This window comes from Mandrillus leucophaeus, unplaced genomic scaffold (genome assembly GCF_000951045.1).
Source record: "Mandrillus leucophaeus isolate KB7577 unplaced genomic scaffold, Mleu.le_1.0 Scaffold1285, whole genome shotgun sequence".
Lineage (NCBI taxonomy): Eukaryota > Metazoa > Chordata > Mammalia > Primates > Cercopithecidae > Mandrillus > Mandrillus leucophaeus.
The window spans coordinates 151,988-163,018 of record NW_012101238.1 but is presented as its reverse complement, the minus strand read 5'-3'; the positions used below and the strand labels follow the sequence as shown (position 1 = coordinate 163,018).

At 45.4% G+C, this 11,031-nt stretch overlaps 1 protein-coding gene across 2 annotated transcripts; it reads left to right on the top strand.

The window, feature by feature from the left end:
- Window positions 1-2,729: 2,729 nt before the first annotated feature.
- CST8 (cystatin 8 (cystatin-related epididymal specific)) lies at window positions 2,730-7,639 on the top strand. Of its 2 annotated transcripts, none has more exons than XM_011972305.1 (4): window positions 2,730-2,810; window positions 3,152-3,522; window positions 4,588-4,701; window positions 7,452-7,639. In XM_011972305.1, exons 2-4 carry the CDS (start codon window positions 3,292-3,294, stop codon window positions 7,533-7,535), a joined length of 429 nt encoding a protein of 142 aa, XP_011827695.1. In that variant the 5' UTR covers window positions 2,730-2,810; window positions 3,152-3,291; the 3' UTR covers window positions 7,536-7,639. The 2 variants fall into 2 exon arrangements, with proteins under 2 accessions (XP_011827695.1, XP_011827694.1); XM_011972304.1 differs by having other exon boundaries at window positions 2,730-2,969; window positions 7,452-7,635.
- The last annotated feature ends 3,392 nt before the right edge of the window (window positions 7,640-11,031 follow it).

Genomic DNA, 11,031 nt, shown 5'->3' with positions numbered 1-11,031 from the left:
TACTTGAAGTTCGCCGAGGGAGTAGATCGCAGGTGTTCTCACCATAAAAAAAAAAAGTAACTATATGAGGGGATGAATATGTTAATTAGCTTGATTGTGGTAATCATTTTGCTATCTGTCTATTTAAGCATCACATGTGCACCCTCTAAACAAGTTTTTATTTGTTAATTATACTTCAATAAAGCTGGAAACAAACAAAAACCCTGCAACTACTGCTCCCCAAAAGACCATAGAAATCTCAAAATGAAAGAAAAATAAAAAGATGGAAATATTTGAAGAAATTATAGAGATACATTTTCTAAAATTAAAGGAAGACAAAAGACCTCAGGTAAAAGATTTGGTATCAATAAGCTATGCTACATAAGAAATAGCCTCAAAACTGATAGCATGCAGCAGTGAGGAGTTACTCCTCCTTGAAAAGTATGCAAAGTAACAGGAGCAGCTCTCTGAATATGTTCAGAGAAAGCCCAGATCAAAAATTTCTAAGTAATATCAACATGATGGTGTGTGTGTGCATGTGTGTGTGTGCATGTGAGTGTGCATTCTTGTGAAAGCCAGAGGGGCATGAAAGTGTTAGGGGTATATGATTTGGATCTTTTACCTAATTATCAACCACCACCACATACTTCTCCAAAGTCTAAAGCCTAGAAATACTGCTTTGCTTCAGTGAATGTGTGTGTATCAGTCAGCTATTGGCCCAGAAGTGCTGCATAACAAACCACCCCTACCCTGTAGCTAACCACAGTGAGCCTTCATTTTCAGGCACATAGGTCTACAGGCTGACTGCCCCTTGGCTGGTCCAGGAGGCTTGGCTTTACTTCAGGGTGTCACAGCTGGCCTCACCAAGGGAAAGTCTGCTCTACATGCATCCTGGGGCCCAGATCAGGTGTTCCTCGACTCAGTGAGTCTCTATGAAAACATGGTTAACCCTGACAAATAATATAAATGGTACAAATCAAATCAACGGAACATAATCATCTATCCCATGAAGAAAGGCTCGACTGAAGGCAAAGATATGAAGAAGCAGGGATTGTCACAGGTCAATACTTCTCTAATCAAACTGGGATCTGAATATTAGCAGCATTTGGATCACATGGGAGCTAGTTAGAAATGCAGAATCTAGGCCTTGCCTCAGACCCACAAACTCAGCACCTGCCTTTTAACAAGAGTCCCAGGTGGTTCATGTGCACATTAATATCAGGAAGTTGTAGATCCACTACACTGATTTTCAAACTTGGCTGCAGATTGGAACCCCTGGGGAACTTTAAAAACAGCTGGCTTCCTGGACCCTGTTCAAGAGATTCTGATTTTATCAGTGAGGTATGCTCTGGTGTTTTAAATCTTCATCAGTACCTTTAACATGCAACAGGATTTGAAAATCATGAATACATAATTAGGAAGTGATGAACATTTTGGCAATAAATAATAAATTTAAATTTGCCTAAAGCTTTGTATCAATTTTCCATCTAGTCTTTTATTACACAAAAGTACTTGTGTAACATCATGAAGATATTGGAAAGGGATTGTTCACTGCAGTACTGTTTGTAACAGCTGAAAATGAGAAACATCTGAATAATCCACTCATAGGGAAAAAGTTTAAATACAGCATAATGCATTTGCACTCTGCAATGCTTTGCCACTTGCCTCACAGATTCCTGCCCGTATGTATTTTCTGTATGTTGCCCTGGCTCATAGAACCCATTGATCTTTGAAGCCTAGGAAGAATGCTCATCTCTCTGCCTCACCAGGAACTTTCTGGACACTGATTTGGGATTTTCACAGAAAAGCAGAAGCTTTGAGAGCTTAACAGGTGCATGCCCCCCTCCTCCCACTAAGGGCCAGACCTGGGCATCAGAGTGGGCCATGTGACTCTCACCCTGGCAGGACAGGGCAGGGGGGTACTGTTGGCCCAAGTCAAGGGAGTTCAGAGGCCAGGCATTCAGGAAGCCAGACTCATTGGCACAGGTAAGCAGAAGATGCCAGAGGGGCCCTGTATTAGTCAGGGTTCTTTTAAAGGGACAGAACGAATAGGATATACATATATATATATATATGTATATATATGCATATATATGTATATATAGTTAATACTTAATAAACTCCCCTTTATATATGTATAAACAATATATATATAAATAATATATATATATATAAGGGAGTTTATTAACTATTAACTTACATGATCACAAGGCCCCACTATAGGCTGTCTGCCAAACTGAGGAGCAAGGGGAGCCAGTCCGAGTCCCAAAACTGAAGAACTTGGAGTCTGATGTTCGAGGGCAGGAAGTATCTAGCATGGGAGATAGATGTAGACTAGGAGGCTAGGCCCGTCGTCTCTCCTTTTCACATTTTTCTGCCTGCTTTATATTCGCTGGCAGCTGATTAGATTGTGCCCACCAGATTAAGGGTGGGTCTGCCTTTCCCAGCCCACTGACTCAAATGTCAATCTCTTTTGGAAACACTCTCACAGACACACCCAGGATCAATACTTTGTGTCCTTCAATCCAATCAAGTTGACACTCAGTATTAACCATTGCAGGCGCCCGACTCTGAGGGCAGAGCAGGAGGCATTTGCCTGCTCTCTGTGCCCCTGTGAGAGCTGTTTAGACCAAAGGCCTGAGGCTGGCAAGTGGGAGGTGTCCTCACTGGGACAGGACACAGGTGCTGAATTACATCACAAAGTGTAACCTCTCTGCAGGGCGTGGACTCAGAAGGGCAAGAGAGACTGGAGACCAGGACCCACAGAGACCCTTGACTGGGCCACAGGCATGAACTAAGAGTGCCAAAGACCCAGGAGAACCACAGGTCAGGTCGTCACCCAACCCCACAGGGAGTAAGAGGGAGCTGCAGGCAGAGCAGGCTGAAAGTCCACCAAGGGCTGAGGCCACAAGGCCTCTGAGGCAGCCACAGTTTTCATGATCACACCGCACAGGACTGAGAAGCAGATAACAAGAGTGACGTGCGCAGGGGTAGGCATAGACACATCGGGGCCTAAGGGGAGAGGAGCTCTCCCTAGAAACACAGATTGCTCTCAGGATAAGGAGGGGAGGCTGGTAGAGAGACCCCTTAACTGGCATTCCTGGGTGGGTTTCCTTGGAGAAAGAGAGGGCTAACCCCAAGAATGATCCTAATGGCCCTGTCTTGAATACAGCTAGGCTGACGCTAACAGGAGGCAGTGTGTGGCTCGAAGATTCTTGAATCCAAAGCAGCAGCCGCGGCCACCCCATCCTGCCCACAGCTCCAGCCCTGAAAGGACGAGGAGACTTGACTGTACCTCTTGCCCAAGGGACCATGCCCAGGTGCCGGTGGCTCTCCCTGCTCCTCCTCACCATTCCCCTGGCCCTGGTGGCCAGGAAAGATTCAAACAAGAATGAGATGGTGGTGTTGAGGAAATTAAAACCCGTCAATGCCTCAAATGCCAACGTAAAGCAGTGTCTGTGGTTTGCCATGCAAGAATACAACGAAGAGAGCGAGGACAAGTATGTGTTCCTGGTGGTCAAGACGCTACAAGCCCAGCTGCAGGTAAATGTGTCTCTCCATATAGGTTGACATTTTCATGTGGCGGCACAGTTGAAGTCAGACTGAAAGAGTGGCCATATGAGAAAAATATCCGTATGCAAAAATCCTAAATATGTGAATGCTTAACAGCGTAGACACTTCCACAGCATCAATAAGGCAGTGAACAGACAGAGCGCCTTCCACAAATGCTTGGGCTGTTGTTCTAAGTCCTTTGCATAGACTAACTCGTTTAAACCCCAAACTTCTAATCAAATGTTCATGTATTTGCTAAGGTTGGGAGACAAATAGAGCGCTAGCCATGAGAAAAGATCTGATAAAGAAAGGTGAGTCCAGGTGAATCCAGACCCAACTAGCAGACACTCCTTCATCTCCTGCTGTAATCCTTTAATGCCAGATGCAAACAGATTTAAGTGGGCATCACAAGTAGCCTTGATTGCATTCAGTCACTAATGAATTCAACAAATACTAATGTCCTGCTATAAACCTACTGCTGTTCTACTCACTAAAGACTCAGCAGACAACAAGACAGGCAAACTCATGCCTGCATGGGTCCTTATGGACTGTGTGCTGAGCTGGTGGGAGGGGCTTTGGGTGGGGAAACCCTAGAGGGTGGGAGGTTTCACTGGAATCTGGGGGACTGGGGCCTAATGTGGCTGAGGGGGCTGTCCCCTGGTCGGGCCTGTGTGAACCTGAGCATCTCAGGCCCAGGAGAGCTGATGGTTCTGGAGAGCCCGCCTTTCTCCTCTCAGTCCTCACTGAGCATGCAGCATGCCCTGGGCTTGGGGACAGGAAATGGAATGAGAAGGCCTTGCCTTCAAGGAGGTGACAAGCTGGAGAGGAGCCTTTACCCAAGTGTCCGGCTCCCTTAGGCTATGGAGTGCTGACTGGTCTTGGTGTGCACAGGGCTCCAGGCAGTGGGCATCTTAGCCTTCCGCTAAAGCTCTGTCGTGGGGTGAGGGAGGAAGGAAAGTGGAAAGGATGAGAGTGAGAATAATTTTTTTTTTTTTGCCAAAACTTTAAAAAAAATACAACTTTTTTGAATAAAATTGCATAACTGCTAACCAACAGGTCACAAATTGTCTGGAATACCTTATTGATGTAGAAATTGCCCGCAGCGATTGCAGAAAGCCTTTCAGCACTAATGAAATCTGTGCCATTCAAGAAAACCCCAAGCTGAAAAAGGTAGGTGGTGGATCACCTGTCCGTGATGGCCTGGGGAGCTCTGAGCCCAAGAGAGAAAGCTGAGGCATGCAGATCTTCTCTTTGAGGTCTGGGTGGCTCCCAATGTTTAGCCCCAGGTAGCCAACCCTGTGGCCTTTAGAGCAGAGGATCCAGGGCCACAGAATGTGGCAGAACTCTCTGAGCTTCTTTCTCATCCTTCATCCTGCAGAAAGGATGTTGTCAAGACCACTGTTATCTCAAGGGCTCCATTGACTTCTGGTCTTGTGATGCAGGCACACCGGACAACACATAATCACCAAAAGCCTGTCCTATTGGGTCCAGACCAGCCACCTGCTATTGCTGGGCCCACAGTCCCTCATCCTTGTGCAGACAGAAAAGGAATTTCATTCATTCACTCATCCACTCATAGAAACTTACTGAGCACCAGGTGCTGCGTGCTTTGCACCAGGTCTATTCTGGGTGCTGAAGATTAAGCGATGACTAAGCCAGATGGTGGCTCCACCCTCCTGGGTTTACAGCTGATTTTTGCTGGGGTCAGCCCAGGTTTCCAGGAAGGCTGGGGCAAACCCAAAGACTCCCAACAAAAGGAGGACTTGGCCCAGGGGCTTTTGGCTTCAAGCCTGTATCTTTTTATCTTAGATCAGCTCATATGCCAGTACTTGGTCCCAGACTGATGAAGGCCTGAGCATTCTGCAGGTTTGCCCAACAGGTGCATCACTGCCCCTGTCTTTACATTAGTGGTTCTCCAATGTGAGCAGGCGTCACAATCACTTGGAGGTATTGACAGACCCTGATGACTGGGTTCCACCTGCAGAGTTTCCAATTCAGTAGGTGAGGAAATGGGGTCTGAGAATTTGCGTTCTTAATGAGTTCCCGAGTGGTGCTGCTGCTGCCGCTGCTGGCCTTAGGATCATTTTGAGAACCACTGCTTTATGCACTACCATGGCACAGGAAATTGCAAATATGTTTATGAACTGCTCTGTCACTATGTTTGATGAAAACTGCCTCTGTATGCTCAAATGAAACAAACCCTATCATTTCCGGCTCACAGGATGTCTGTCAGGACAAACATTTCAGCAGTGAGCTTGTCTGAATGCTATCTGATCTTTCAAGCTTGTTTTATCTTTTACTGGTATTAGGAGTATGGTGGTTTTAAATTTATATTTTCTCCTGGGCTTTTAGGGATTGTAGGAAAGTTTTTGCTTTTGGCAGTTTGTAGAAAATATTAAAGTACATTAAAGAAAATTGTTCCCAAGGAGCCCACTTGTGTCTAAGATTTCCATGATATGTCTCAGGTTTTAAACATACATGTTTAAGCAGACATTTGTCAATAATAAAAACTTTCTCTTTTTCCAAGCAGATGCTTTTGGTTTTCCAAATTTGATGTAATCTGCCTATAAAGTCATCTTGATCCAGTACTTTTTATTGCAGATTTTCAATACTCAGCAGGGACTAAACTTTCTTCTTTCTGACTTTGTCTGCCTCTTAACTCCTGGAAGTGCCCCAGTGATTTCAGTCTGTTTGACATGGCCTTTGCAGTTTGTCCAGGACCACCATCTCTCTGCCTCCCCATCTATCTACGCATCCATCCATCCATTCATTATCTGTCACATACACATAGGATATTTTATTTGTCGTTTCAATGATATTTTGAAAGAAAAGCAGAGTTCTTTGGAAGAAAAGATATGTTAGGCCCTAAAATTTTATAAATTGCTCTTGACTTGTTATTAGAACAAAACGGATTTACGAATTTTATTTTAGATTCAAGGGTACACATGCAGGTTTGTTATAAGTAAATTCGTGTCACAGGGGTTTGATATACAGATTATTTCATCACCCAGGTAGTAAGCAGAGTTCCCAATATGGTATTTTTTTCTTATCCTCTCCCTCCCCTGCCCTCTATTCTCCAGGAGGCCCCAGTGTCTGTAATTCCCTCTTTGTGTCTATGTGTTCTCATTGTTTAGCTCCCACTTGTAAGTGTGAACATGTGGTATTTGGTTTTCTGTTTCTGCATTAGTTTGCTTAGGATAATGGTCCGCAGCTCCATTCATATTACTGCAAAGGACATGATCTCATTCTTTTTTATGGCTGTGTAGTATTCCATGGTGTATATGTACTACACTGTTTTTTTAATCCATTTCACCATTGACAGGCATTCAGGCTGACTTGATGTCTTTGCTACTGTGAATAGTGCTGCAATGAACATACATGTGCATGTGTCTTCATGGTAGAACAATTTATATTCCTTTGAGCAGGATTCCTGGGTTGAATGGAAATTCTGTTTTTAGTTCTTTGAGGAATCACCTCACTGCTTTTTACAATGGGTGCACTAATTTACACTCACACCAGCAGTGTATAAGCATTTCCTTTTGTCCACAACCTAGCCAACATTAAAATGGATTATTTAATCAAGAAAATAACATCTTTTAGCTAACAATTAGAATTGTTTTATTTACATTGCATTAAAGAGAATTAAAATAATGTCAAGTTTATATCTGAACTTGCACCACAATGTTAGGATTATTAACATTTCTTGTCTTCCTGTGGTTAAAATAGAACAGAGATCCCTCTGGGAAACTGCTGATGGCTATGAAGTCTGCAGCCTCCAGCTCTGTAGATTCCTGCGAGCATCGCTCGAGGGTGGTGACCCATCTCTCAGCACATTCCTAAACTGACACCTAACAACAGGACAATGGGTTTTCTGTTTTTTTCGCCACTCTACTGATTTTTGTTGTTGTCATCTTTTTCAGAAATTAAGCTGCAGCTTTTTGGTAGGAGCACTTCCCTGGAATGGCGAATTTACTGTGATGGAGAAAAAGTGTGAAGATGCCTAATGGTGTTTTGGGGCATCCGTCCAACCTCCGCGACTACTTGATCCATGAAAATAAAACAGTGGCAGGTGGGAGGCTGTTCCTAATGTGCTTTCTTCATGCATGCCTCTCTGCTTGGTGTTTTGTTTTTCAGTTTCATAGTGTGTGGGGACAGAAGATGGGCATGTCCAGCTCCTCTTTCCTGGCACCGAACATAGCCACGCCCCTTTGGTCAGCTTGATGGTAGACCCACCACCAAGTACAAAGGATAGGGTGAGGCCTGATTCCATTCCCTACAGCAAATCAGAGGAGGAACCCCTTTTGCTTGGGTAACAATCCCTTACAGAGGTCTGCACTCAGTGGGCACCAATTCAGCAGGTTCCATCTGGATGCTTCCTTTGGCCTGAGGCTCTTCCTGTCTAAGAGTCCTGAATGGACAGGTCATTTGGGCTGGGGGACCCCTGTGGCAGAACTAGTAGCCCTCCCCTGTGGGATCTCTATAAATTGGGGGATTTGTGTATCTTTCTATATGTATTAGTCTGTTCTCACACTGCTGATAGACATACCTGATACTGGGTAATTTATAACGATAAGAGGCTTATTTGGCTCACAGTTCCACATGGTTGAGGAAGCCTCATAATCATGGCAGAAGGTGAATGAGGAGCCAAGTCATGTCTACATGGTGGCAGGCAGAGGGCTTGTGCAGGGAAACTCCCATTTATAAAACCATCAGATCTTGTGTGATTTATTCACTACCACAGAAACAGTATGGGGGAAACCACCCCCATGATTCAATTATCTCCAGCTAGCCTTATGCTTGACACGTGGAGATTATTACAATTCAAAGTGAGATTTCAAACCATATTACTGTGTAGGTAAACAATGGTCACAAAGAGAGATGGGTAGTGGCAATAAATCTCGAAGGATAAGCTGTGCTGCATTGTTTGCACGTGTCTGTTTATGGGTGTACATGTGTGCCAGTATGTGTGTGTGCATGTGTGTGTGTTTGTGTGTGTGCGTGTTGTGTGTAGAGAGAGAAGGAGGAGGGAGAGAGGGAAGGGGGACTTGGAGAGGGAAGTAGCCAAACAAGGACAAGAGCAGGAGATAAAATTCTCTTGAAGAAAGTAATTATTAAACAGACGTGTCTAATAGAGAATTATTTAATGGGTGGAGTTTCGTTTTGCAAAATGAAAAGCTCTGGAGGTTGGATGCATGACAATGTGAATAGACAACACTACTGAACTGCACACTCAAAAATAGTTCAGATGGTACATTTTGTATGCATTTTACCATAATTAAAAATTTTTTTAATAGATGTATCTATTTTAAACATGGTGTTGCGTATGACTCAAGAGGCTAATTGTATCTCCAATGTCCATTAGGAGAAACCAGGTTTTATCTCCCATGGCTTGCTGGGTAGGTGGTAGGGATTTCAATATTTCTGCCCCGGACAGGATGAGGCCATGAAACGCCAAGGCCTCAAGCTTCTTTTTCCTCTGGTTCCTCTGACTTAACCAATGTGTGTTTTGGGAGTTGGAGACTCCCGCCCTGCCTTCAGGCAACAGAGACAAGTGGAATTTGCCTTGGAACGCCTCTGCTGTTCCCAGCTGTCTCCTCCCCCTCCTCAGCCCCTGCCTGTGTGCCCCTCCGGTTATGCCCACCCTGCTTCCTCTGCTGAGGCCCCACTCTGCTCACTTGTTTGCCTTCTCAAATCCCCAACTAACAAAGGAACCAGGATTGGGATGTGACACATATTTTATGACTTGAGCTTAATACACATATCCTGATTGAAAGTGCTTCTTTCCTATGTGCTAGGAAGACTCCATAAGAAATTGCCCTCCCGTCCCTCTACCCCAGACACAGGAAGTCATGAGCCATGAGGAACAGCAGACTAGAGAAGACCGCAGCCCAACCTTCCAGGGGCTCCCAGTGGCTGCACGGACTTACAGCTCCATGTGTCTTTTCTGGTTTTCTGGGAAGGGAGTGTCTTAAGAAAGACAGTATTTTTGAAACATCTTGAATTGTCTTTCCTAATAGACAGGTGAGAGGCAGCCTCAAGGACTCAGATGTTGGGAGAAGATAAGGATCAGCAGTGTGTGACCAGCTTGGATGCGGTGCAGTGGGGGTGACGCCCACCTGTGCTGTGTACAGATCAACTTCCTGTATGGCCTAGAGACACATCACGTATATGTGTTTCTATGCACAGGTCTATTTTGAAGTGCATTTCTAGTTATAGTAAAATTTTATTTAATTTTCAACCTGCCTGTCCTAATCTCTTCCTTTCATTTTCCCTCTAAACACTGCCAAACTGAAATAAAATGCAAAACAAGCCTCATTTTTCCTATCCAGCATTTAATGTCTTTTTGCTAATATATTACAGGAGAACACACAACACATGTGCATGCACATGAACTCACTGTCCACCACCTTTCCCTGACTTTTCCAGAAATGAGCCCACTGTCACAGGGCCTGCTGGCTTCTCTTAAAGGTCATGGGGAGCTCTGAATGTCCAGCACTGTCTGGGCCTGAAATGCAGGAGCACTGGGAACACAGGAGACCATGGAGCTTGAGGGGACGGGCAGAGGCAGGCAATTCGTGTGGTCTTGGATGTTGCCCAGGTTCGGGATTCACAAGGGGGGTCTTTGCCCTCTACCTTGCTGTCCTCCTTGCAGGGATGCATGGCCTGTCCACTTGATGACCAGTCATGACCATACTGTGCGTGAGAATAAGCAGGAATTCAGCTGAGGACAATCTTGGGCAGGGCCGTGGGGACCCCGCAGTCTGGTGGGGAGTGAGGTCTGTCTCAGTCTGTTTGTGTTGCGATAAAAGCTTGTTTGTGTTACCTGAGGTGGCTAATTTATAAAGAAGAGGTTTATTTGGCTGACAGTTCTGTAGGCTGAAGAAGCAGCATAGTGCTTCTTGTGCAGGAGAGAGAGAGAACGTGAGAAAGAGAAAGGGGAAGAGTGGGAGGGACAGAGAAAGAGAGAAAGAGAGAGGAGAGGGAGGAGAAGGGGAGAAGGGGAGAAGAGAGACACAGAGAGGAGAAGCAGGGAGGGAGGTGCCAGGCACATTTTAACACTCAATCTTACAGGGGGAAACTCTCTCATTACTCTCTCATGGCACCGAGCCATTCATGAGGGATCTACTCAAGCACCTCCCACCAGACCCCACCGCCAACAGATGGGGATCAAATTTCAACATGAGATTTGGAGGGGACAAACATCCAAACTATATCAAAATGCAAGGTGTTGACCCTGCTGGGACCAGGGGTGAGCTGCCTGCGGACCACAGGGCAGCAGCAGCATGGAGCTCAGAACCACAGACTTGAGAAGGAGCCCGGTGTGCTCTGGTCTCAGAGGACGTGAGTGCTGTCCCAGCCTAGCCGGTTTCTACCTGTAGGGCCTTCACCACCTAATTTAATCCCATCTGCTCACACATGACCTGGGAGAGCGTCAGGACTGCCTGCCTACCAGGGGCCTGTGGAACAAGAGGTAAGAGGGGTGGGTCTGGGAGCAATGTC

Coding starts and splice junctions, on each gene's coding strand:
- CST8 (XM_011972305.1), top strand. CDS start 3,292: ATGCCCAGGTGCCGGTGGCTCTCCCTGCTCCTCCTCACCATTCCCCTG. Junction 3,523..4,587: donor CGCTACAAGCCCAGCTGCAG/GTAAATGTGTCT, acceptor GCTAACCAACAG/GTCACAAATTGTCTGGAATA. Junction 4,702..7,451: donor AAAACCCCAAGCTGAAAAAG/GTAGGTGGTGGA, acceptor CATCTTTTTCAG/AAATTAAGCTGCAGCTTTTT.